The 25623-nt window shown below is 49.2% G+C and overlaps 2 protein-coding genes across 5 annotated transcripts in view; one reads left to right on the forward strand and one right to left on the reverse strand.

Annotated features, from left to right (window-relative positions):
• The window catches only part of IRAG2 (inositol 1,4,5-triphosphate receptor associated 2), a 50704-nt gene extending 49879 nt beyond the window's left edge, over positions 1 to 825 (forward strand). Inside the window, exon 40 of the mRNA XM_068141969.1 lies at positions 34 to 825. Within this exon, the coding sequence (XP_067998070.1) occupies positions 34 to 277 (244 nt within the window). The 3' untranslated portion in view covers positions 278 to 825. The remainder of the gene's footprint in view (positions 1 to 33) is intronic.
• Positions 745 to 25405, reverse strand: DNAI7 (dynein axonemal intermediate chain 7). Of its 4 annotated transcripts, none has more exons than XM_068141973.1 (16): positions 25257 to 25405; positions 23821 to 23841; positions 21720 to 21801; positions 18611 to 18699; positions 17009 to 17110; positions 13444 to 13581; positions 11792 to 11938; positions 10028 to 10131; positions 8682 to 8826; positions 7565 to 7661; positions 5846 to 6015; positions 4624 to 4768; positions 3477 to 3691; positions 2345 to 2512; positions 2038 to 2151; positions 745 to 1014 (listed from the first exon to the last, which is right to left on the reverse strand). In XM_068141973.1, the coding sequence occupies exons 1-16, from the start codon at positions 25257 to 25259 to the stop codon at positions 745 to 747; spliced, it is 2010 nt and encodes a 669-aa protein (XP_067998074.1). In that variant the 5' UTR covers positions 25260 to 25405. The 4 variants fall into 4 exon arrangements, with proteins under 4 accessions (XP_067998074.1, XP_067998071.1, XP_067998072.1 ...); XM_068141970.1 differs by having other exon boundaries at positions 8682 to 8961; XM_068141971.1 differs by lacking the exon at positions 23821 to 23841 and having other exon boundaries at positions 8682 to 8961.
• Positions 25406 to 25623: the final 218 nt, after the last annotated feature.

Consider the following 25623-nt stretch of genomic DNA (forward strand, 5'->3'; position numbering starts at 1 on the left):
CCAAACTGAACCAATCTGACTGCTTCTGTGCAGGTGCAAGTTAATGGCATCCTGGGTGTCCCATTTCAAGACTTCCTTTTCCAACGCCAACAAAACTTTCTGGTTCTCTGTCTCCATCCTGGTACTGCTTGCTGCTCTTACAAGCTTCCTCACTGGGCTGTCTCTTCAAAGACCAGCAGATGCAGCACCTGTAGGAACTGGAGACTCCTGGACTCTGCTGCAGCAACTCTTGTGGCCGTATGTAGGACTTCAACACTATGGGCCGCCTCCAATATAACAGAGGTCCTGACCTTTTGCAGTGAGAGGGCCAAGCTGTGGGCAACAACATAAGAACCTGAGAGCAGTGTATTTAAGCTTCCATCTTTGGGTTGGGCTGTGGGTGGTCTGACTGGGGCCATGGGGGGGTTTTGAGGGGTTTGTTTCTTCTTTTACTGAAGCATGACTTGAAATCTGACCTTGATTTTTCTTCCCCCTTTTTGCCAGAAGTCACCTTTCTAAGTACCTGAAAGGGTCTCAGTTCTGTCCAGGTTTACAATCAAAGCAGCTCTTTTGAACATAGCTAACACTCAATATGACTAAGTGGTCTGGTTAGCAAAGAATAAAGGACTTTTACTCTAACCAAAATGTTGGCATTTCAGTCCTAGAAGGCATTCTGAGTACTTGAACAGAAAAGAATTCAAGGCTTGAAATGTAACTTTATTGCAAGCTTTTGATAGTAAACCTTTGGTGGAAAGCATGCAGCATTTAAGAGTATGTTAAAACTCTTGTAGCAAGGAGTAGCTGGTATACAACATCAATAAACAGGAAGCTGCCTCTTTCCACTTTTTCCATTGCTTCTTTGCTGGCAAAGTCCTTAAGCATGTGGTAGAGTGTGGAGTGAAATTCAGACTCATCTTCCAGCTCCTCTGAAAAAGCTTCACTGCTTTCAGTGATCTTGAGCTTTTGTGCTCTCTGACCGTTAAACAAGTAGAGAGACCAGGCTTGGGCAGAATCTGGGTTTAGATGCTCACTTACCTAGTGCAGGAAAGGAGATGTGCTGTAAGCTGAAGGTCCCCTGGAGCTGACACTGCACTGTTTTGTGCTGCATCCTAAATTCTGGATGGACCTAAACAGCGCCTAAGAGACTGTAACAGGTACTGTATCCACACCACAACCTCCCCTCTAGCCAGCCTCTGGAAAATACAAAGCCATTCCTGCTGCTCTTCTGTCTCCCCCTGGGCCAGCAGCTACGTGCAGAAGGCATCACTTGCAGCTCTTGCTCCTGGGGTTAAGTATTAGGCTAAATGGTTTGTATGGCACAGGTTTAATTCAGGAGAGGGACAGAGCCACTCAAGGTCCCAGCAGCAGGGTATGTTCTGTATCTACAGCCACACCTGAGTGTATTTCTGCCTGGGAGAAGCTGTAAGTGTATGTGTGTTAGTTCACAGGTAAAAACAAATCCATGTTTCAGTTGATTCTTTACCCTCTTTACAGTAGGGAACAAATGGAGTGCCATATGGACAAAAAAGACTTCCAGATGCTAACTAAACTATTTGGATCACCCTTGCAGTAGGGTGCTTCATGAAAATCAGCATTGGCTAAAGCCTTAGTAACTGATGGCACAGTCTCAGAGTGTTAGGGGTTAGAAGAGACCACCTAGGATCATCCAGGCAAACCATCTCTGCCAAGCTCTGAATTTTCATGGACACAGTGAGGTTCACTGCTTAGCAGCTTACACAGAGTGATTGCCCAGTGGAATGGGCTGCCTGAGGTGGTAGTGGAGTCACCATCATTGGAGGTGTTCAGGAGGGGCCTTGATAGGGTGCTTGGTTGCATGGGTTAGTTGATTAGGTGGTGTTGGATGATAGGTTGGACATGATGATCTTGAAGGTCTCTTCCAACCTGGTTTATTCTATTCAAGTATTAAAACTGCAGCACTAAGGGTGCAGGCAGAGGCTGAGCACAGTGCTAACTTCTAGAAGTTAATAGTTTCTGTCACACTAACTCTGATCAGTGCTGTGCTGGTTTCCTTTAGAAATCTAGTCTAAATCCACAAACCTTGAACACAACTTGCTCGGGGCTTGCTTCTAGGTTCCACTTGCTCCAGGCAAAAGCAAAGGCAGGTGCAAGCAGTGCCATCTGCTGATAGGCCCCGAGTTCTGCCAAGGCAGCCTGCAAGGCACAAGTGCCAAGTCAGGAAACACAGATCTGTTCCATGCCTTTTGTTATACCAACACAAGAGAAAAGCTTGCTGGAACCAGCCCCTGGCAGAGCACCTGTGCACCTGCTGCTCTCTGCTTCTGCCCAACAGCTCTTCAGACAAGAAACTATTAGCCATGTGAAAACTGCCCCCTCTGGCACTCACCTTCTTGTTCACAGAGACATAGCTGTGAGAGACCTCTCCTGGGAAAATATTCACGCCGGCTTTCTTCAGAACTGCTCTCAGGACAACTGGACTTAGCCATTTTCCTGTGATGTGGGAAAGCAAATCCTCCTCTTCCATCACTACTGAAGACAACATACACTGATTATCCTGTTGTACAAACCAGTGAAAGCAACTTACTGGTCATGAAGGCTGTGTTCTGCTTCAGGCATCAAATAGCTTTGCTGTTCTGGATATTGCATACATTACAGCATCATGGAATACTTTGAGCTGGAAGGGACCTCAAGCATCATCCACTTCAACCCCGTCTGTAGGGACATCCTCCACTAGATCACTTTGCCCAGAGTCTTGGCCAGCCTCACCTTGAATATGTCTAGGGATGGGCCTCAACCACCTCCCTGGGCACCCTGTTGCAGTGTTCCAGCAGCCTCATGGTGCAGAACTTGCTCCTAACATCCAATCTGAATCTGCTCTTCTCTCATTTCAAACCATTGCCTCTCATTCTCTCACTGCAGGCCTTTGCAAACAGTTGCTCTCCAGCCTTCTACTGCAGGTTCTGGGAGGCTGTTACCAGTCACTCTGGGCTGTAACCTTTCATTCACATACCCTGAAGGAAGCCACTGCTCTGCAGGATTTCAGAGCTGATGGCAGAGGCCTACTGGCCAGTGCTCATACTGACTCTTCCAATCAGCTCTGATGCTGCTTGATACACAATGAGCATCTCACATGTAACTTGAAGCTTTAGCAGGAACAAGCAGCATTACAGGTTGCTTGAAATGCTCTCACATCTCTTGGTAGAGGTGAGAGGAGAGAAGAACCATCTGATAGTCTTGAATTCATCAAGGTGGCCTTGGTATCAAAAGCACTTGCTGGGCCTTTTGACAACAGTCACCTGGAAGCTTTCTTCTGCCTACTCCACAGCAAAAGGAACTGGCCAGTACTGCTGCTTGGAGTGCTTGGGAAAGGAGAGAGCGCTCCTTTTCACCAGCAGAATTGGAAATGGCCTTCTGGAAGCACCCCAAGGTCTCACTAAAGGACACCACTGACTCCAGGTTTTAATTATTGTCTTTAAATATGCAAATGTTTCATAAAAAACAGTGAGTCCTTACAGTACCTTCATTTGTATCTGGATGGTTGCAAAGCCTGTAGTGACTGCAAGCAGGGCTTCATCCACACCAGTAGGTCGCAGTTCCCATGCCTGGTAGGGCATGTTGAGATGAGCATCCTGGAGGAGGGTTACTGCAGAAAAGGTGCCCAGCTGGAAGGTGATTCTCTTCTTCTGCCTTTCATACACCACATTCCTGATGCCATCAGTTCTCCACTGCTGGCCTTCACAAAAATACCAAGGTGTACCTGTAAAGCTTCTGCTTGTGACACCAGGCAGAAGTCTTTAGCAGGGAGTAATTAGTAAAGGCAGCCAAGGTTAATTAATACTCAGTGAAGATCAGATACTGGCCACAAAAATATTACTTAAAGCAACAACCTCCTCTCATTGTGGTTGTCTTTACAAGGGTGGTGTCTGGAATCCAGGAAAGAACATGGACCAGTGGAGGTTGGGGATTCACTTGTTGGACAGCAGTTCTGGGGAAAGGGAGCTGGGGATCCTGATGGCCAGAAGGATGCCCATGAGCCACCAATGTGCCCTGGTGTCCAACAAAGCAAAGGCCATCCTAGGGTGGATGAGAAGGGGTGTGGTGAGCAGGTCCAAAGAGGTTCTGCTCCCCCTCTGCTCTGCCCTGCTACAATACTGTGTCCAGTTCTGGGCCCCTCCCTTCAGGAAGGACCTGAGGGAACTGTTTGAAAGAGTCCAGCACAGAGCCACAAAGATTCTGAAGGCAGTGGAACATCTCCCTGCTGAGGAAAGGCTGAGGGAGCTGGGGCTCTTGAGCTTGGAGCAGAGGAGCCTGAGGGGTGACCTCATTCATGTTGATCAAGATGTGAAGAGCAGTGGGGGGAAGATGGAGCCAGGCTCTGCTCAGGGATGTCCAGTGACAGGACAAGGGGCAATGGGTGCAAGCTGGAGCAGAGGAGGTTGCAAGTGACAAGAAGGAGAAACTTTTTCCCCTGTGAGGGTGCCAGAGCCCTGGAGCAGGCTGCCCAGAGAGGTTGTGGAATCTCCTTCTCTTGAGACATTCTCACAAGGGAGATGTTCCACTGCATCTCTCTGGCTCTGTGCTAGACTCTCTTAAGCAGGTCCTTGAGGTCTTTCTTGAAGTGAGGGGCCCAGAACTGGACACTCAGTTCATGGCCTAAGTTCATACCCACAGGATCCCATCGTGCTACCACAGGATCCACAAAATACACCACGTGGTCAGGAAGCTTGAGGGTTATCTGTATGGGTGGGGGTGTGGCATCCTCAGCCTCTCCAGGGGGATATGGGTATGCCTCCAATCCATCATCAAGAACCTGTTGGCAAGATGGGAAAAAGGCATTTTGGTTAGAAATTGGAGTACCCTACTAATGTCTTTTTCCTTTCCTGAAGTCCACCTAATCACAGGTGCAGCTTCCCCACACCATGTGAAATTTATTAGTATTAATGGTTTGCTGTCTTGCACAGTTCCAACTGATGTTGAAACAGCCTCAGGGGGACTACCCCCAGGACACTGAACCCTTCATCTGTTGCTGACAGCACCCTTAAAGCAGTGTCACCCACCTGGCAGAGTCATTTGTTAATCCCACAGTCTCAGGAAAAACCAAGAACACCTAAGAGGCAAATGGGGATCTAATTCCCCTTTGACCACACAGTTGTCAGAGGGAATCAGTCAAAAGCAGCATGGCCACAGAGCAACAGAGGTGATGATGCTACTTTGTTCTGCTCTGGTGAGACCTCACCTGCAGTTCCCAACACAGGATGAACATGGAGCTGATGAAGAGGGTCCAGAGGAGGGCCATGAAGATGAGGTTGGAGCACCTCCACTATGAGGACAGACTGAGGGAGCTGGGACTGTTCAGCCTGGAGAAGTGAAGGCTCCAGGGAGACCTAATGACAGCCTGCCACTACCTGAAGGGGGCTGCAAGAAGGCTGCAGAGGGACTGTTTGCAAAGGCCTGCAGTGGTAAGATGAGAGGCAGTGGCTTGAAACTGGAGCAGAGGAGATTTAGACTGGATATTAGGCACAAGTTCTGCACCACCAGTAGTTGAGGTCCCAGCCCTGGAGATATTCAGGGTGAGGCTGGCCAAGGCTCTGGGCAAACATCTAGTGGAGGATGCCTCTGCTGACTGCAGGGGGGTTGGACCAGATGGCCTTTGAAGGTCCCTTCCAACCCAAACCATTCCATGTTTCTGTGATATTGATGATTTGGTAGTTCAGAAGCATTTTCCAGCACACCAGTCTGTGCTGAGCAGGCACCAGTGCAAGCTGATCTGTTCCCCCTGGCTCCTCCAAAAAACTGATTTGACAACTCAGTCCCTTTGGTTTGCTGCTTGAGACATGATGCACATGGAGATGATGCACAGCTCCTCAAGCCTGACACCTTCACTTACCTTCACCATAGTCCAGCCCTTGACTTTTATGACCTGAGGTGGAAGCTGCAGAGCATCAATATGGTACACACCACCCACTGGGAAAAACTGCTGCAAATCAACAATGCAAATCTCATCAGCTGTCACCATCTCCTCTTCCTTCCTCTCTTCAAGCATTGGTGGATCCTGAACTAAAATACAACCAAACACCATCATTTAGCTTGGTGTCTCAACCAAGTTCCCCACTCCTATTATTTTTCACTTTTGCACAGAAAGCCTACACACTTCAACTGCTTCACACTCTCAAGCAGCTCCCTGAGGTCTGTCTTGACCTGAGAGTCCAGCACAGAACCACAAAGATGCTGAAGGCAGTGGAGCATCTCCCTGCTGAGGAAAGCCTGAGGGAGGTGGGGCTCTTGAGCTTGGAGTCAAAGAGCCTGAGGGGTGACCTCATTCATGTTGATCAAGATGTGAAGGGCAGTGGGGGGAGGATGGAGCCAGGCTCTGCTCAGGGATGTCCAATGACAGGAGAAGGGGCAATGGGTGCAAGCTGGAGCAGAACAGATTCCATGTGAACAGAAGGATAAACTTTTTCCCTGTGAGGGTGCCAGAGCCCTGGAGCAGGGTGCCCAGAGAGGTTATGGAGTCTCCTTCTCTGGAGACATTCCAAACCTACCTGGATGTGATCCTGTGTGACCTACTCCAGGTGATGCTGCTCTGGCAGGGGGGTTGGACTGGATGATCTTTGGAGGTCCCTTCCAGCCCCTAACATTCTGTGATACTCTACCCAGCATTTCAGCACCATCTACTGGTGCTGCCCTTGACTTTCACCACTTAAAGGTGGGGAAAATAAAGGACCACCTGAGTCAGTCAATCTGACCCAACAGCTTCCTCAATATCTGACCTGGCAGACTGTTACAGATTGTCTCACCCACTAAACACATGGATGACAATACACAAATGTGCATAAACAGAACATGCCCAGGAACAGAAGGAATAAATTAAGTGGGGACCAAATCCATTTTCCTATCTGTCCTATTTTCTCCCTGCATTGAACAATCATTAATAGAAATGTCAACAGAACTCAAGTGTGTTATCAAAACATCAATATCCTAGAGTCAGAGAAGGGGCTGAGCTGGAAGGGCCCTCCCAAGGTCATCTAGTCCAACTGCAGTCAACAGGGACATCCTCCACTAGATCAGGTTGCCCAGGGCCTTGGCCAGCCCAACCTTGAATATCTCCAGGCATGGGGCCTCAACCACCTCCCTGGGCAACCTGTAGCCATGTTCCAGCACCCTCATGATGCAGAACTTATTCCTCACATCCAATGTAAATCTGCTCTTCTCTCATTTCAAACCATTGCCTCTCATCCTATCACTGCAGGCCTTTGCAGACAGTCCCTCTGCAGCCTTCCTGCTGCCCGCTTCAGGTACTGGCAGGCTGCTATTAGGTCCCCCTGGAGCCTTCTCTTCTCCAGGCTGAACAACTCCAGCTCCCTCAGCCTGTCCTCATAGCAGAAGTGCTCCAGCCCCCTGATCACCCTGGTGGCCTCCTCTAGACCCTCTTCATCAGCTCCATGCCCTTCCTGTCATGAGGGCTGCAGAGCTGCACACACTGCTGCAGGTGAGGTCTTTGTAACTCACTCACACAGAGCTCTGTAGCAGCTGTTATGTTTCCATATATAAAATAAAACCTTTAGAATAAGTACTTTTGTAATGCTGCACATAACTGATCAAATACCTTCTGAAGGCATGCCCAAGGCTTCTGATTTCTTCTCAGTTTCCTCCTCTGACTCCTTTATTTCAGCTGTGCTGTTCTCTTCGAAGGAGAGCACACTCTGTATCAAAAGCAAGACTTCCATTCATTAGTCAGAGGCAGGCACACTACAGAAGAGGGCATCACCTCCCTCAAGGAGGCCCAAGGGCAGAAAGTGGAGTTCCACTGCTCCAGCAACATCTGCACCAATCTTGCTACACAAAGTTTCAAGAGCAGTATCAGCAAAAGTAGCTGTGATTAAAGGCAGTCTCCAACTTTGGAACTGGATCTATAAACAAAAGGCAATTGCTCCATTTGCACAGCAAGGTCATAGGTTCACAGAATGGTTTAGGTTGGAAAGGACCTTAAAGATCATCCAGTTCCAACCCCCCTGCCATGGGCAGGGACACCTTCCACTAGCCCAGGTTGCTCAAGGGTTCATCCAACCTGGCTTTGAACATCTCCAGGGAGGGGGAATCCACAACCTCCCTGGGCAACCTGTTCCAGTGTCTCACCACCCTCACCATCAAGAATTTCTTCCTACTCTCCAGTCTCTATTTGCCAATCCTCAAGCTTCAATCCATTCCCTCTCATTCTCTAACTCCAAGCCCTGGTCAAAAGTCCCTTCCCAGCTTTCTTGTAGGCTCCCTTCAGCTACTGGAAGGCTGCTCTAAGGTTTCCCCAGAGCACTCTCTTCTCTACACTGAACAGCCCCAACCCTCAGCCTATCTCCACAGGGGAGGTTCTCCAGCCCTCTGATCATCTTGGTGGCCTCCTCTGGACTTGCTCCAGCAGCTCCATGTCCTTCTTATGGTGGGGACACTAGAACTGGACACAGCACTCCAGCTGAGGAGCATAGCAACTACTACACCTGGTCCAAACTTCCCTCTCTACCTTCTGTGCACCCATTAATTGCTGGTCATTCACCCTCCCTTTGAGAAGCTGTGTGGCAGAGAGTTAACACAAGTTGCTTTCTTCTATCAAAGGTTTCAGAACTTGGCACTCCCAGGCTCAGGGCTCCTTAAGAAGCTGTGACACTGCAGCTGGGCCTGGAGTAACAACAGCAGAGCAAAACACCCTTTGGAGAGATTTTTCTGCCTACCTTTCTCCCTTCAGAACATTCTCCTTCCTCAGCAGCCATGCTGGGCTCTTCTCTGGCTTTCTTTTCCTCTTCTTCCGACTCTTCTACTTTATCATTTGCAAGCTGAGTTAGGTCTTTGTTCTCTGAGCTTTGAGGTTCTGGCAGGCTGTGGCACCACAGCCACAGTGGAGAGAGATGATCATAGTGAGTGTGCAGTATCCTCACAGCCACACTGTCCCCAGCCAGGGACCTGGGCAGCTCAAATCCATGCTGTGCACCACAGAACATCTGAGTTTTGGTCCTGTAAGTAAGAGTGGGGGGGTGGAAAGTATCATTTCCTAGTGATGCTGGCAGCACTTTTGTATTTCCTTAAATATGAAAAGATGTTTTCTACACTGAAAGTCACCTAAATTCTCTTTGGTCACAGGGCACAGCCTAAGAAATAGAGCAGGATGTCAGGACAGACTTCCTGTCTTGTACTGACAACTGTCTGTAAGCCTCCCCAGAAAAGCTGTAGCTGCATTAAGGGGATTAAGCTGCAAAAATAACAGTGCTGATAGGATGTCAAGGAGGCAGAATCAGACCCCAGCTCCTCTACACAGTACATTCCTGCTAAAAGTGGCTGATTCAACAGGCAAATCCTACACAGGTAGAGTCAGCAGCTGGCTGTGTCACAGCAGGCACAGAGTCTTCCACAGAAACACAGATTTCAGTTTGATAATCAACAGGCACATCTAGCTTGTGCCCCTGGCTCTTTCCATCAGGTAAGTGGTGTCCCTCAAGGCTCTGTGCTGGGACCAGAGCTGTTCAATATTTTTATCAGTGGGATCCAGTGCACCATCAGCAGGTTTGCAGATGACACCAAGCTGAGCAGTGCTGTCCATACACCAGAGGGATGGGATGGCATCCAGAAGGACCTGGACAAGCTGGGGGTGGGCCCAGGTGAACCTCATGAGGTTAAACAGGAGCAAGTGGAGGGTCCTGCACCTGGGTCAAAGCAACTCACATTATCAATCCAGGCTGGGGGATGACAGAAAGCAGCCCTGCAGAAAGTGACCTGGGGGTGCTGGTGCATCAGAAGCTGGACATGAGCCAACAGGGTGCACTTGCAGCCCAAAAGGGCCCTGCAGGTAGTTGAGGCCCCATCCCTGGAGATGCACAAAGTCAGCAAGGCTCTGAGCAAGCTGATCTAGTGGAGGATGTCCCTGCTGCCTGCAGGGAGTTGGACTGGATGACCTTTGGAGGTCCCTTCCAACCCAAACCATTCTATGATCCCATGATTATGAGAAACTGGTTCTCAGTCTGGCCTCAGCTTGACAAAACAAGGCCAGGCCTCACTTCAAACAAAGAACTGAAGTGTGCTGTACCTCATGTGCTTTGTCAGATTGGCCCAAAGACAGAAGGTAACATTTCTATCCTTTATGACTGCCTGCATATTTCCACTCGCAGAATCTTTGTACATATCAGCATTCTGGAAAGAAAAGAGGCAATTAAATCATGCTGTGTCCTTAATGACACCTTTCACTAACTCACAGCTGGACCTGAACAAGCAAAGAGATGTAGAAATAAACAGGGACCGGACCAAGCTCATGTATCTTGTATTCATGTACTAAAAGATGGCAGCTAAAAACACAGACCTCTGTGTTAAAAGCTGAACACAGTCACTGCACACAGTATTGCAGCATTTTCTCTACATACAACTTGTGAGGTTACAATTGCAGCAGGAGTGGAACCCTAAACTCAGTAAAGACAAGCAGGGGGCACAAAGGTGATCAGAGACCTGGAGAACCTCCCCTATGAGGACAGGCTGAAAGAGTTGTGGCTGTTCAGCCTGGAGAACCAGGGACTGAACAAGAGGACAGAGTCTCAAGCTGCAGCAGGGAAGGGTTAGGCTGGATGTTAGGAAGAAAGTCTTCACAGAAAGATTGCCCATTGGAATGGTGTCCAGGGGGGTGGTGGAGTCACCATCCCTGAAGCGTTTAAAAGAAGACTGGATGAGGCACTTGGTGCCATGGTTTGGTTGATTAGATGGTGTTGGGTGATAGGTTGGACTCCATGATCTCAAAGGTACTTTCCAACCTGGTTAATTCTGTCAGAAGAGAAGGCTCTGGAGAGACCTTAAAGCAGCCTTCCAGTACCGTCCCTGGAGGTGTTCAAGAGGGGATTGGACATGGCACTTGGTGCCATGGTCTAGTCATGAGGTCTGTGGTGACAGGTTGGACTTGATGATCCTCGAGGTCTCTTCCAACCTTAGTGATACTGTGATACCTGAAGGGGGCCTACAAGAAAGCTGGGGAGGGACTTTTGACAAGGGCTTGCAGTGAGAAGATGAGAGGCAATGGATTGAAGCTTGAGGAGGGCAGATTTAGATTAGGAAGAAATTCTTGACAGTGAGCATGGTGAGACACTGGAACAGGTTGCCCAGGGAAGCTGGGGATGACCCATCCCTGGAGGTGTTCAAGGTCAGGTGTGTTGAGTGATCTGATCTAGTGGAAGGTGTCCCTGCCCGTGGCAGGGGGTTGGAACTGGATGAGCTTTAAGGTGCCTTCCAACTTAAACCATTGCATAAATCTATGAACAAGGGAACATTATTAAGTATCTGTTTCCACTTCACCTTTGCAATTGGGCAACTTGCTTTAAATCACAGAACGTTAGGGGTTGGAAGGGACCTCCAAAGATCATCCAGTCCACCCCCCCTGCCAGGGCAGGATCACCTGGAGTAGGTCACACAGGAACACATCCAGGTAGATTTGTAATGTCTCCAGAGAAGGAGACTTCACAACCTCTCTGGGCAGCCTGCTCCAGGGCTCTGGCACCCTCACAGGGAAAAAGTTTTTTCCTCAAGTTGACTTGGAGCCTCCCCTGCTCCAGCTCACTGAAACGAAACAGGAAACAATTTTCATACAGTGCCCTGTTTTCAGCATCTCCAAATCTCCAAACATTCCACACTTACTCTCAGATGTCTTAATGATGTGAATTTCCACTGTGAAGCTAAGCTCTGCAAGGGTTTTGAGGCAATACAAGCCTGGTACCTGCTATACACCGTTTCAGAACAAACAAAACCAACCATGGCAAGCAGACACTTGTATCTACCCCTTGCCTATCAGAACTCTGAAGCAGGAAAGTCTTACCTGTAGCAACTCTTCTGTTGCTCCATTGTACTTCTGATGAAGCAGAATCTGCAATCCCAGAATACACTCTTGGTACTGCAGTGCTGCTTTTTCTGACATCTCACTTGGTGGTGTGTCCAAGAGGAGAAACTGCAGCTTCTCAATTAGCTAGAAGAAATTATGTCAATACAGACAGGTATCAGTCCAGGCTGGGGGATGATGAGACTGAGAGCAGCCCTGCAGAAAAGCACTTGGGGGTGTTGGTGGAGGAGAAACTGAACATCAGCCAGCAATGGGCACCTGCAGCCCAGAAGGCCAATGGCAGCCTGGACTGCATCAAAAGCAGTGTGGCCTGAGATGGAGAGAGGTGATTCTGCCTCTCTGCTCTGGGGAGACCTCACCTGCAGTGCTGTGTCCAGCTCTGGAGCCCTCAGCACAGGAAGGACACAGACCTGATGGAGAGGGTCCAGAAGACAGCCATGAAAATAATCAGTGGGCTGGAGCACCTCTGCTACGAGGACAGGCTGAGGGAGCTGGGGTTGCTCAGACGGAAGAAGAGAAGGCTCTGGGAAACCTTAGAGCAGCCTTCCAGCACCTGAAGGGGACTACAAGAAATCCAGGAAGGGATTGTAGTGACAGGATGAGGGGGAAGGGATTGAAGCTAGAGGAGGGCAGAGTGAGACTGGAGATCTGGAAGAAATTCCTGACAGTGAGGGTGGTGAGACAGTGGAGGTTGGATGAGGCCTTGAGCAACCTGGTCTAGTGGAAGGTGTCCCTGCCCATGGCAGGAGGGTTGGAGTTGGATGATCTTTAAGGTCCCTTTCAACCTCAACCATCCTATGAACCTATACAGTTCTAGCACCCAGCAAGCATTGCAAGATAGGGAATTTAACACCCAGAGGGCCAACTCAGCCCAGTGAAATTTATTATTACACATGCAACTTTCCCCCCCTCATTTCTGGAAGGCCTCATTGCCTCTCTCAAACACATTCTAAGAAGTTAGCATAAATGAAAATACAATCCTAACACAGCAGCCACAAATTGCTGAAAACTGCCTCATCAGTGGTTGGTAGCTTGCTTTTTGGGAACCATTCTTACATGACACTCTACTGGCCAGCACCAACAGAACAAGAGGACAGAGTCTCAAGCTGCACCAGAGGAGGTTTAGGTTGGATGTTAGGAAGAAGTTGTTCATAGAAAGAGTAATTGGCCTTTGGAATGTGCTGGCCAGGGAGGTGGTGGAGTCACCATCACTGGAGGTGTTTAGGAAGAGACTGGATAGGGTGCTTGGTGCCATGGTTTAGTTGATTAGACAGTGTTGGGTGATAGGTTGGACTCAATGATCTCAAAGGCCTTGTCCAACCTGGTTAATGCTATGCTATTACACAACAAGGCTGCCAGACACTGAAATATCAGGATGTGACACAGGCTCCTCTGTTCTGGTGCAAGACTACTCTAAGTAGACAGTGTCATCTCCTTTAGAGATAACAAACACTCTGCAATCCAGACACATGGAAAAACTGCAGAAAAGCTTCTGGGGATTGAAGGTTAGAACCAATTCCAAGCATTTGGCTGAGGGGAAAAAAAGGGCAGAGGGGAAAAGGAAAGGGGAGGGGGCCGGCAAGGATGAGTTCTGGGAAGCTTAAATTGAAAAGCAGCATTTGAACACTTACATTGAGCACCTCTTCTCCCTTCTCCATCACAAGCTGGATGTCCTTGTTTGGATCATCACACCATAAGCTTATGAAAGTGTTGACTTCCTGCACTACAGCTGGGTCAGGACTTCCATCACAACACAGGTAATGCTCCCACTGCAGAAAAGGACAATCACAGAACATCAGGGCTTAGAAGGGACCTCCAAAGTCCAACGCCCCTGCCACAGCAGCCTCACCTAGAGCAGATCACACAGGGACACATCCAGCTGGGTTTGCAATGTCTCCAGAGAAGGAGACTCCACAGCCTCTCTGGGCAGCCTGCTCCAGGGCTCTGGCACCCTCACAGGGAAAAACTTTCTCCTCCTGTTCACATGGAACCTCCTCTGTTCCAGCTTGCACCCATTGCCCCTTCTCCTGTCACTGGACATCCCTGAGCAGAGCCTGGCTCCATCCTCCTGACCCTGCCCTTCACATCTTGATCAATATGAATGAGGGCATGCCTCAGGCTGCTCTGCTGCAAGCTCAAGAGCCCCAGCTCCCCCAGCCTCTCCTCAGCAGGGAGCTGTTCAAAGAAGAGCAGACACAGGCATGTGGTGCAAGTGACTGTCACGATCAGGAGCAAAAACAGATTCTGACAAATCCCCACCTGCATCTCAACAGGACTGCAACACCACCTGGCTTATCACTATGCCAGCAAGAAATGGTTTGATATTGATGTGTTGGAACACTTCTGCCTACCTGACATTTGCTGCTTATAGTTACTCATTTACCACTGGTTTCTCTTCCAGGTAGAACTTCCAGATACTGACTCATGACAGTACAGACCAAACCTCTACTTCTGTCTGTAGTTTCCAGAGGCTGAACTGAATAAACCTCAGCTTTGTCCAGTTTAGCTGAAAGCTGACATCCCTCAAAGCAGCTCCCACCCAGTTTCTCCTTTCTTTTTCCAGTTAACTCCCACTGATCATTTCTGAGCTGCTTTTACAGAGAGTGGAACATCAGAGAAGATTTTACTGAGAGCTTCTTAGCCAGAAAATTAGGGTGATGAAAGTTATTCTGGATACACCCTGAATTATGTGATCTAAAAGCAGGAGATGGTCAGGCTTTGGAACAAGAGGCTCAGTGAGGTGATAGAGCTGTCCCTAGAGGTGATCCAAGAATGTGGGGATATGGCACTTCAAGACATGTTTTGGTGGTCAGTGTGGTGTTGGGTCAGTGGCTGGACTTGGAAGATCTTTGAGGTCTTTTCCAGCCTCAATGATGGTTAGGTCAATGGCTGGACTTGAAGATATTAGAGATCTTTTCCACCCTTAATGATGGTTAGGTCAGTGGTTGGACTTGATCATCTTAGAGGTCTTTTCCAGCCTCAATGATGGTTAGGTCAATGGTTGGACTTGAAGATCTTAGAGGTCTTTTCCAGCCTCAATGATGGTTAGGTCAATGGTTGGACTTGATGCTCTTAGAGGTCTTTTCCAGCCTCAATGATGGTTAGGTCAGTGGTTGGACTTGATGCTCTTAGAGGTCTTTTCCAGCCTCAATGATGGTTAGGTCAATGGCTGGAATTGATGCTCTTAGAGGTCTTTTCCAGCCTCAATGATGGTTAGGTCAATGGTTGGACTTGATGCTCTTAGAGGTCTTTTCCAGCCTCAATGATGGTTAGGTCAATGGCTGGAATTGATGATCTTAGAGGTCTTTTCCAGCCTCAATGATGGTTAGGTCAATGGTTGCACTTGATGATCTTAGAGGTCTTTCCCAGCCAAAACAATTCTATGATTTCTAACCTGTGCCTCAGTCCCTGCCACAAATGAAGGGCTGAAAGAATAAATGACCAAGACCATAAATAAGGACCCAGTGCAGACAGAAGAGGCAAATAGTTCCCAAACTGGGTACTGCCAGAGAATCTGAAAATTCCTATACTGCAATAGCTACTTAAGAGCCTTCCAGTCCAACATGTTTATTCCTCCTTTCTCTGCCTCTGAGGGAGATTTCCTCCTCCTTACCAGCACCAATTCAGCCTCTGGTGGGAATGTGAAACCCTAGGTCTTCTTTTGAGCAGCTTCATTTTCAAATCTCTTATTGGTCACTCTTTTAGGTGGGGGAAGAATCACTGACAGGCTAAAGCCACTTACCTCTAGACAGGAGCCCAACACTGGCTTAGGGGATCAATTTATCATGTAGAATGTAGAGGTTTTTTCATCTGGGTAGTAAAATATTATGGAACCATTGCTCCTTTTGCCCTAAGTATTCTCAGAGGTTATTATCACCCAGAAAAAGTCATGAAACTCATGGAAACCTATGAAGACCTCAGTGTGAAGCTACCATGCTGCACCCTTGTGGCAACGAAGGCTAAGGGCACACCAGCCTGAAACTGACCAGCAAACCTCGGACAGTTCCCTCCGCAGGGCTCCCGAGGTGAGATCTGTAGTACTGTGTGACTACAAAAACAGCAGTACGCTGCAGCGTCCTGAGGAGGGACTTAAGATGGTTGAGCGTTGTTGGAAGCAGAAACATTGCAAATAGGAAAGCATAACTTGCTGTCCTATGGGGACAGGCTGAGGGAGCTGGGGTTGTTCAGAAGGCTCCAGACAGACCTAATAGCAACCTTCCCAGTAGCTGAAGGGGGCTACAAGGCTGCAGAGGGACTGTTTGCAAAGGCCTGCAGTGATAGGAGGATAGGCAATGGTTTGAAATGAGAGCAGAGCAGATTTTGATTGGATGTGAGAAAAAAGTTCTGCACCATAAGGGTGCTGGAACACTGCAACAGGTTGCCTAGGGAGGTAGTTGAGGCCTCATCCCTGGAGATATTCAAAGTCAAGGTTGTAAGGGACCTCCAAAGGTCATCTAGTCCAACAGCTCTGCAGTGAGCAGGGACATCCTCACTAGATCAGCTTGCTCAGAGCCTTGTCCAGCTTGACCTTCAATATCTCCAGGGATGGGGCTCTTCTCTCATTTCAAACCACTGCCCCTCATCCTATCACTGCAGGCCTTTGCAATCAGTCCCTCTGCAGCCTTCTTGTACTCCCCTTCAGCTACTGGAAGGCTGCTATTTGGTCTGCTTGGAGCCTCCTCTAGGCTGAACAACCCCAGCTCCCTGAGCCTGTGCTCATAGCAGAGGTGCTTCAGCCCCCGATCATCTTTGTGGCCTCCTCTGGACCCTCTTCATCAGCAACATGTTCTTCCTGTGTTGAGGGCTGCAGAGCTGGACACAGTACTCCAGGTGAGGTCTCACCAGAGCAGAATAAATTAGCAGAATCACCTCTGTTGCTCTGTGGCCATGCTGCTTTTGACTGATTCCTTCTGACAAAAGTGTGGTCAAAGGGGAATTAGATCCCCTTTTGCCTCTTAGGTCCATGTCCTTCCTGTGGTGAGGGCTCCAGAGGTGAATGAAGTGCTGCAGATGAGGTCTTAGCAGACAACAGAGGAGAGTGAGAATGACCATTTCCACCCTTCATGTGGAATTTGAAACACAGTCCAAACATACACTTACATACAGCAAAGGGCAGTATTCCCCTAGGGGCACAGCTTAAAGTCTGGACACTGTCAAACCCCCACAGCCCTGGGTAGATTTGTTAAGCCAGCTTACCTTTGCATTTGCTCTAGACTCTGCTTTCCACTGCTCTGCAGACAAAAACTTGTGTTCCAATGAAGAAAGCTCTGCTAGTTCAGACTCCCTTCGCTCCTGATCCTGTTAACATAGGCAGAAACAGAGCAGCTCAGTATTTGGCTTTCTTACAATTATTTTATACCCAAGAGAAAAAAAAAAACTTGGTGTATTTGAATGAGTGACCTTTGAAACTTATCCACACACAGTTTCCACATCATCATTCTGGAACTGCTAAAAAATGTAAGCATATGTTGAGAAAAAGGGTGCAAGGTCATCTTTTCCCTTCTAGTTTTGAATTCCTTTTCAGTATTCAGTATTCCTAAGGTTGGAAGAGACCTCAAAGATCGTCGAGTCCAACCTGTCATCACAGACTGCATGACTCTCCCTGGTGGAGTAAAAATATCCCCCAAGCATTCTGTAAAGGACATACAGCATAGAGAAGAGTGACTTCAGTCTGGAGAAAAGCAGAAAAAAAAAAAGAAAGGAAAAGAAAATTCTTGTTGTAAGTCATGGAATTGTTTGGGTTGGAAGGGACCTCCAAAGGTCATCCAGTCCAACCCTCCTGCAGTCAGCAGGGACATCCTCCACTAGATCAGCTTGTTCAGAGCCTTGTCCAGCCTGACCCTGAGTATCTCAAGGGCTGGGGCCTTAGCTACCTCTCTTGGCTGATATTAGGTCTCCCTGGAGCCTTCTCTTCTCCAGGCTGAACAACCCCAGCTCCCTCAGCCTGGCCTCATAGCAGGTGTCAAATGCTGACTTAGTAAGGGAATGCCATAGAAAAATTCAGCACCATTTCTCTTGACTTTTTATGTCCTGTGGTTTACTCAGTTACAGAAAAGGACTTGGGGTTGTTGGTGGAGGAGAAACTGAACTCGAGCCAGCAATGGGCACTTGCAGCCCAGAAGGCCAATAGCAGCCTGGGCTGCATCAAAAGCAGTGTGGCCAGAGATGGAGAGAGGTGAGTCTGCCTCTCTGCTCTGCTGAGACCTCACCTGGAGTACTGTGTCCAGCTCCTAGTGCCCTGAACAGAGGAAGGAGATGGACCTGTTTAGAAGGGCCTGTGGTGATAGGACCAGGGACAATGGTTTGAAACTGGAGCAGGGTAGATTTAGGTTAGACATCAGAAAGAAGCTCTTTACAATGAGAGTGGTGAGATACTGAAACAGGCTGCCCAAGGATGTGGTTGAGGCTCCATCCCTGGAGACACTCAAGGTCAGACATCATGTGTCCCTGGGCAGCCTGATGTAGTTGTCCCTGCTGATGGCAGGGGGTTTGGACAAGACGACCTTTGAGGGTCCCTTACAACTCAGTGCAGTCTGTGAATCCATAGTTCAGCTCATTAGATCACAAGGTGCAGGACCTTACCCAAGAGCACCTTTCAGTGGCTTGCCCAGATTTTCCATGATCAATTTTCACCTAGTGGTGCTAGTTCATTTCCTCTGCATTGTTCCCAACATTAGGGACACAAGGGATTTCTTTTCTCCCCCATTTTTACACTCCATGAATCCTATTTCACAGACCTTGCCACAAGTTCAGAAATAGGGTTAGATTTGTTTCAGCAGCTACTGAAGATGAACTAACTTTAGCCTCCAGCTGCGCCATGCGCTCTCGTAACATCCTCTCCTTTTCAAGTCTTGCTGCTTCTTCTTGAGCTTGCAACTGGGCTTCCTCTGAAGATGGGGGAACAAATTAAGCACATTATTATACTTAATGACAAACCAACCATCATAATGAGCAATGTAAAGTTGTGTTACAGTACCCAGGAATCTTCAGAACGAGCCCAAATAACTTGACTCAAGCTACTGAAGCACACTGGGCTCCACACTGTCAGCTCCTGGCAAGAAGCCCAGAAAGCAAACTGTACCCTAGGCTGCTTCAACAGGAATGTGGCCAGCAGGTCAACAGAGCTGATTCTTCCCCTTTAGTCTGCTCTTGTGAGACCCCTTCAGGTACTGGAAGGCTGCTGTAAGGTCTCCCTGGATCCTTCTCTTCTCTAGGATGAACAGCCCCAGCTCTCCCAGCCGGTCTGCCAAAGAGGTACTGCAGCCCTCTGATCATCTTCATGGCCTCCTCTGGCCCTGCTCTAACAGGAGCTCTGGTGGTTTCAGCCTTAACTGGGAGTTAACAGCTCAGATGGGGGAAAGGCTGAGAATCTCACCCCCACTCCCCCCTCCTCCCTCCCAACAGAGAGGGGAGAAAAGGAAGGAGCAAACCCACCAAACAATAATTTGGAGTCAGCTTGGAAGTAGAGAGGTAAAGAGTTGTCTTTGAACAATATATATATATAACAGTAACAGGAAAGGGTCACAAGGAACAAGGATGGATGGGAGTGGGACAAAAAAACAAGAGAATAATACAAAACCAGTCTTTCTCTGAGGAGGCACAGAGGCAGCAGGGAGAAGGATCAGGTCTGGCCACATGGCAGAGGAGCAGGAGGGCAGCTGCAGTAGCTCTCATCCAGCAGAGGCAGGAGCCAAAAGGAGATACAACAGCTACGATGTCCTGCTTTTGATACCCTAGCTGGGCAGGGAGGGGGCAGTGGAACAGACTCAGCTTCCCAGGGGAAAAGGCCCTGCAGGGAGGGCAAAGCACCCACAAGCCCTCCCCCCTGCTTTGGTTTTGTTTTCAGAAAAGGGCATTAACCCACCACAGGAGCAAACATTCACCAATTCAATTCTGTGATCTACTCTCTGAGGATGGAGAGCTTAATCTGAAAAAGATTCACAGCACAGAAGGAAACTGAAGCACACAGGTGTTCAGCACTCTGCTCTACGTGTTCGAGAAGTCAACCACCAAAGCAGGATCGTCTCCTGCCTCCAGGAATGCTGAGCTACCCTCACCCTGAAAGGCAAAGATTCCTTCAGACATAATGACAAGCTCAGCTACTGGGGAAGTGGTAGAAGAACCAGGCACTGACAGAAGCAGCCCAAGCAAACTATTTTACAGTATCACTAAGGCTGGAAGAGACCTCGAGGATCATCAAGTCCAACCTATCAACACAGACCCCATGACTAGACCATGGCACCAAGTGCCACGTCCAATCCCCTCTTGAACGCCTCCAGGGATAGTGACTCCACAACCTCCCTGGGCAGCACATTCCAATGCCGAATGACTCGCTTGGTGAAGAACTTTCTCCTCACCTCGAGTCTAAACCTCCCCTGGCACAGCTTGAGACTGTGTCCCCTTGTTCTTGTTCTTGCCTGGGAGAAGAGACCAACCCCTTCCTGGCTACAACCACCTTTCAGGTAGTTGTAGAGGGCAATGAGGTCTCCCCTGAGCCTCCTCTTCTCCAGGCTAAACAATCCCAGCTCCCTCAGCCTCTCCTCACAGGGCTGTGCTCAAGGCCTCTCCCCAGCCTTGTTGCCCTTCTCTGGACACATTCAAGTGTTTTGATGTCCTTCTTAAACTGAGGGGCCCAGAACTGGACACAGGACTCGAGGTGTGGCGTAACCAAAGCAGAGTACATGGGCACAATGACTTCCCTGCTCCTGCTGGCCACTCTATTCCTAATGCAGGCCAGGATGCCATTGGCCCTCTTGGCCACCTGGGCACACTGCTGGCTCATATTCAGGTGGCTGTCGATCAGCACCCCCAGGTCCCTCTCTGTTTGGGAGCTCTCCAGCCACTCTGACCCCAGCCTGTAGCTCTGCATGGGATTGCCGTGGCCAAAGTGCAGCACTCGGCACTTGGACTTGTTGAATGCCATCCCATTGGACTCTGCCCATCTGTCCAGTCGGTCGAGGTCCCTCTGCAGAGCCTTTCTACCCTCTAACTGACCAACATCTGCTCCTAACTTGGTGTCATCTGCAAACTTGCTGATGACTGACTCAATCCCCTCATCCAGATCATCATCCTAGTTTGTAGTCACCTTAAGGCTGAAAGGCTTGAGAGGGGAAAAGAACGCAAGCAATCCAATGTTCTGTGGTCTTGCTGACAATATTTTAAGAGTTAATGGTACAAAAGGAAAAAAAAATCCAGCTAATGCTTTCAGCTCTTCTGCTTCCCAAGTTCTCAGTTTAGGAAAGATGCTGAGTTGCTGGAACATGTCCAGAGAAGGGCAACAAAGCTGGTGAGGGGTTTGGAGCACAGACCTGTGAGGAGAGGCTGAGGGAGCTGGGAGTGTTTGGTCTGAAGAAGAGGATGTCTACAACTACCTGAAGGGAGGTTGTAGCCAGGTGGGGGTTGGTCTCTTCTCCCAGGCAACCAGCACCAACAGAACAAGAGGACACAGTCTCAAGCTGTGCCAAGGGAAGTTCAGGCTGGATGTTAGGAAGAAGTTCTTCACAGAAAGAGAGATTGCCCATTGGAATGTGCTGCCCAGGGAGGTGGTGGAGTCACCATCCCTGGAGGTGTTTAGGAAGAGACTGGATGGGGTGCTCGGTGCCATGGTTTAGTTGATTAGATGGTGTTGGGTAATAGGTTGGACTCGATGATCTCAAAGGTCTTTTCCAACCTGGTTAATTCTATTCTCAACTGCAGTAGAAGTAACTGGAGAAGAGAGTATGGCACAGGGAAGTAAGGTACAGTAACAACACAGAATTTGGCCCACATAACAAAAGAGAGAGAGGTCACCTATGTTTGTGCAACAGACAGAAATTAAGGCATTGTTCAGGAAATTGCTTTCCATCCACTGATTTCAAAGCAGCACTCTGTGCCATCATGTCCCCTGTAAATGAAGTGCACACAGTACCTTCCTCTTGCCGCTTCCTTTCTTCCTCTTCTTGCTGTAATCTCAGTTTCTCAGCTTTCCTTCCTTTCTTTGTGCCACCTGACTAAATGTTTTCAATAAATTAAAAGAAAACAAGCATCAGCATTATTTTAATACATTTTAGGAAGCATTTGCCCTCTCTAACTTTGTCCTTCTAGTGTGATCCCAGAGTTAAGATTGGAACTCTGCACACAGTCAGGGTTGCCTCCACAACAGCAATCCACATCCTGGACTCAGTTTCCTTCTCATTTGCATGATGCATCTTGTGCTCTTGAACACATCATTCTGAGCTAGGAGAAGAGGTGGGCTCAGAGGAGGCCAATGAGGATGACTGGGGGGCTGGAGCACCTCTCCTACAAGGAGAGGCTGATGGAGCTGGGGTTGTTCAGCCTGGAAAAGAGAAGGCTCTGGGAAGACCTAATAGCAGCCTCCCAGTACGTGAAGGGGGCTACAAGCAGGCTGCAGAGGGACTCTTTGCAAAGGCCTGCAGTGACAGGACAAGGGGCAGTGGTTTGGAATGAGAGCAGAGCTGACTGAGATTGGATGTGAGGAACAAGTTCTGCACCATGAGGGTGCTGGGACACTGCAACAGGTTACCCAAGGAAGGAGTTGAGGCCACACCCTGGAGATATTCAAGGCTCAATAAGGCTCTGAGCAAGCTGATCTAGTGGAAGATGTCCCTGCTCACTGCAGAAGGGGTTGGACTGGATGACCTTTGGAGGTCCCTTCCAACCCAAACCATTCTATGATTCAATGATCCTAATATTAAAATCTCTTGGTTTAATGTAGAAATTGTGTAAGAGGTAGACCTGCTAAGAAAATAGATGTTACACTGGGAAATGTGCCTGGGGAGATGGCAAGTCAGGCATTTGGAAGCCTCTAACCAACAAAACAGTCCATAGATACATAGCATGGTTTGGGTTGGAAGGGATCTTAAAGACCATCCAATTCCAACCCCAAGGCAGGGACACCTTCTACTAGCCCAGGTTGCTCAAGGCTTCAGCCAGCCTGGCCTTGAACACCTCCAGGGAGGGGGCATCCATGACCTCCCTGGGCAACCTGTTCCAGTGTCTCACCACCCTCACTGCAAAGAATTTCTTCCTAACCTCCAGTCTCAATTTCCCCTCCTCAAGCTTCAATCTATTCCCTCTCATCCTATCACTACAAGCCCTTGGAAAAAGTCCCTTCTCAGCTTTCCTGTAGCCCTTTCAGGTACTGGAAGGCTGCTCTAAGGTCTCCCTGAGCCTTCTCTTCTCCAGGCTGAACAGCCCCAACTCTCACAGCCTGTCCCCACAGGGAAAGTTCTCCAGCCCTCTGATCATCTTTGCAGCTTCCTCTGGACCCACTCCATCAGCTCCATGTCCCTCTTATGCTGGAGCACCACAAATGGACAGAGTGCTGAGGTGGGGTCTCAGCAGAGCAGAGGGGCAGAATCCCCTCCCTGTGCTGCTGCTCTCCCTGCTTTGGATGCAGCCCAGCACACAGCTGCCTTCTGGGCTGCCAGTGACCATTGCTGGCTCCTGGGGAATTTGTCACCAACTGACACCCTCAAACCCTTCTGCTTAAGGCTGCTCTCACCCAGCCTGGATTTGTGCTTGTGATTGCCTCAACCCAGGTGCAGGACCTTGCACTTGGCCTTGTTGAACTTGATGAGGTTGGCTTGAGGCCACTTTTCCAGCCTGCCCAAGTCCCTCTGGACTCAGCCTCCTTAAAAAAACACACACAGATTTAGGCTCCTGGAGGTGCCTGGTGCTCTTCTGAATCTACCTGGGCCCAAGCAAGTGCCTCAGAAGAAACACAAATTAAAAATCAGTTAAAATTATTTTTTCCCTTTTAAAAAGCATATTTGCATACTATTAAATTGTCACAACACCCTTCTTATGACACATCATCTTAAAAACATTGTCCTGCAGACATGAAGTCCAGAAGTAACTGAGGCTTCCTTTAATTTCAGTGTGAAGTGCTTTGTACATCCACTGACATAATTGCCAAGACACCAGAACAGTGCTGGCAGAACTTCTAAATGACCACAACAAGGACCAAAATGCTGTGCATGAACTGGAGCATATTTCTGCCTACCTACCTTCTTTGTCTTTTTTGGACCCTAGAAGATCAAGGCGGTGGGGGGAAGGAAATAAAAGGAAAATGAGCATCAGAGAACCAGATACTGAGTGGAAAGGAATGATTAGAAAATGCAACTCTGTACAATTAGATTAACTAGAATAGCAAGTTTATAGTGCAGAAAGTTAGCTACTAATACATGACTTCACATCATCAAGAGTTTATCAGGCAGGATTACACTTATGGTTACAGAAGTGTAGCTACTTAATCCTACTTAATGCTAACAGCTATTTAATAGCTGTTTAAAAAATTCCTGCACCACCAATAGATAATTTAGTCTGAGCCACAATTTAGAAGTATTTCCAGTGTTGTCTGAACTCAGGTGCATGCTATTCCTGTGAATGTGATGACCAGACACAGAAACACCACCAAGCCTTTTGCACTCACGGGGAAACTGCAGACGAAGTGAGGAAATGCAATCAGGGGATTGCTCCAAATGGCTACAGGAGGTAACCACAGACTGTAGAAAGCCAGCCACCTAACAGTGACTCCTTTATTTGCTTTACCAAGCAATTGCATTTCCTGTGCAATGCCTAAACACTGTGAAGTTCGTGGAGGAAGGGGAAGCCGAGCTGCGCGCTGGAGCACAGAGAAGTTTGCTCCTGTAAAGTGATTACAACAACGCTTCAGTTCCCTCCAAGCTGGGTGTCACGCTAGGCAACCACAGGAACAAATCACTGCACAAGAATTTAGCTCGGGGGACAGCAGAAAAGCTAACACGCCTTCAAGTGATTCCCACCCCACCCCAGGTTTTAAATCCTTTTTTCCGTATGCCAGTACCTCAACACCCGATGAGGAATCACAGTATCACTAAGGCTGGAAGAGACCTCAGAGATCATCGAGTCCAACCTGTCACCACAGACCCCATGACTAGACCATGGCACCAAGTGCCACATCCAATCCCCTCTTGAACACCTCCAGGGATGGTGACTCCACCACCTCCCTGGGCAGCACATTCCAATGGCAAACAACTCCTTCTGTGAAGAACTTTCTCCTCACCTCAAGCCTAAACTTCCCCTGGCACAACTTGAGCCTGTGTCCTCTTGTTCTGGTGCTGATTGCCTGGGAGAAGAAACCAACCCCCTCCTGGCTACAACCTCCCTTCAGGTAGTTGTAGAGAGCAAGGAGCTCAAAGCCCTGCGGCTACACCGGTACCAGCAAGCGCCTCCGGCGCCCGCAGCAGCTGCGAGCGCAGTACAGCTCCGCGGCCGTACCCAACAAGCCGTGCCCTCGGGGTCAGTGCCCACAGCTCGGTCAGCCGGACCGGGCACTGACAGCCCCAGCACAACGTGTCGCAAACCCCTGGAACAAACCACCGTAACGGCGAGCCGAGGCGAGCCGAACCGAGCCACCCCGTAGCCGCTGCTGCCGCTGTCCCTGTCCCCAGCCCGCTCTCACCATGACGCGGCCGCCGCGTTGCCTAGGCGCCCGGCCCCTCCTCTGCCCCGCGGCCCCGCCGCCTGTGGCGTCACCGCCTCGCTCCCGCGGCCCCGCCGCCTGTGGCGTCACCGCCACTTGGCGCGGGCTCGAGGCTGCCCGCGCACCGCCGCTCGCGCGGAAAGGCCGCGCCTCGCTTTACGGCTTTGTCGTAAAGTGAGGCCGCTGGGCTTTATGGCGTGGTGTGGGGTCGGGGCGGCGTAGATTGTCCTTTTTTCCCGGGGGCAGAGCAGAGAGGAAAGGGGGTAGTGTGCCAGTTCAGTGTGTGGGTGCGTGCTGGAGGCACAGTGCAGGGCGACAAGCACCGGCCCCCGTAAACGATGCGGCC

The sequence above is a fragment of the Melanerpes formicivorus genome, unplaced genomic scaffold (assembly GCF_026170545.1).
Source record: "Melanerpes formicivorus ecotype bairdi unplaced genomic scaffold, bMelFor1.0.p_v2 SCAF_8, whole genome shotgun sequence".
Lineage (NCBI taxonomy): Eukaryota > Metazoa > Chordata > Aves > Piciformes > Picidae > Melanerpes > Melanerpes formicivorus.

Excerpts from the sequence above, each read along its gene's own strand:
- DNAI7 (XM_068141970.1), bottom strand. Across the intron at positions 10,132-11,791 it reads CAACAGAAGAGTTGCTACAG|AATGCTGATATGTACAAAGA; the intron begins GTAAGACTTTCC and ends TTTTCTTTCCAG. Across the intron at positions 1,015-2,037 it reads CCGAGCAAGTTGTGTTCAAG|GTAAGTGAGCATCTAAACCC; the intron begins GTTTGTGGATTT and ends TTCCTGCACTAG.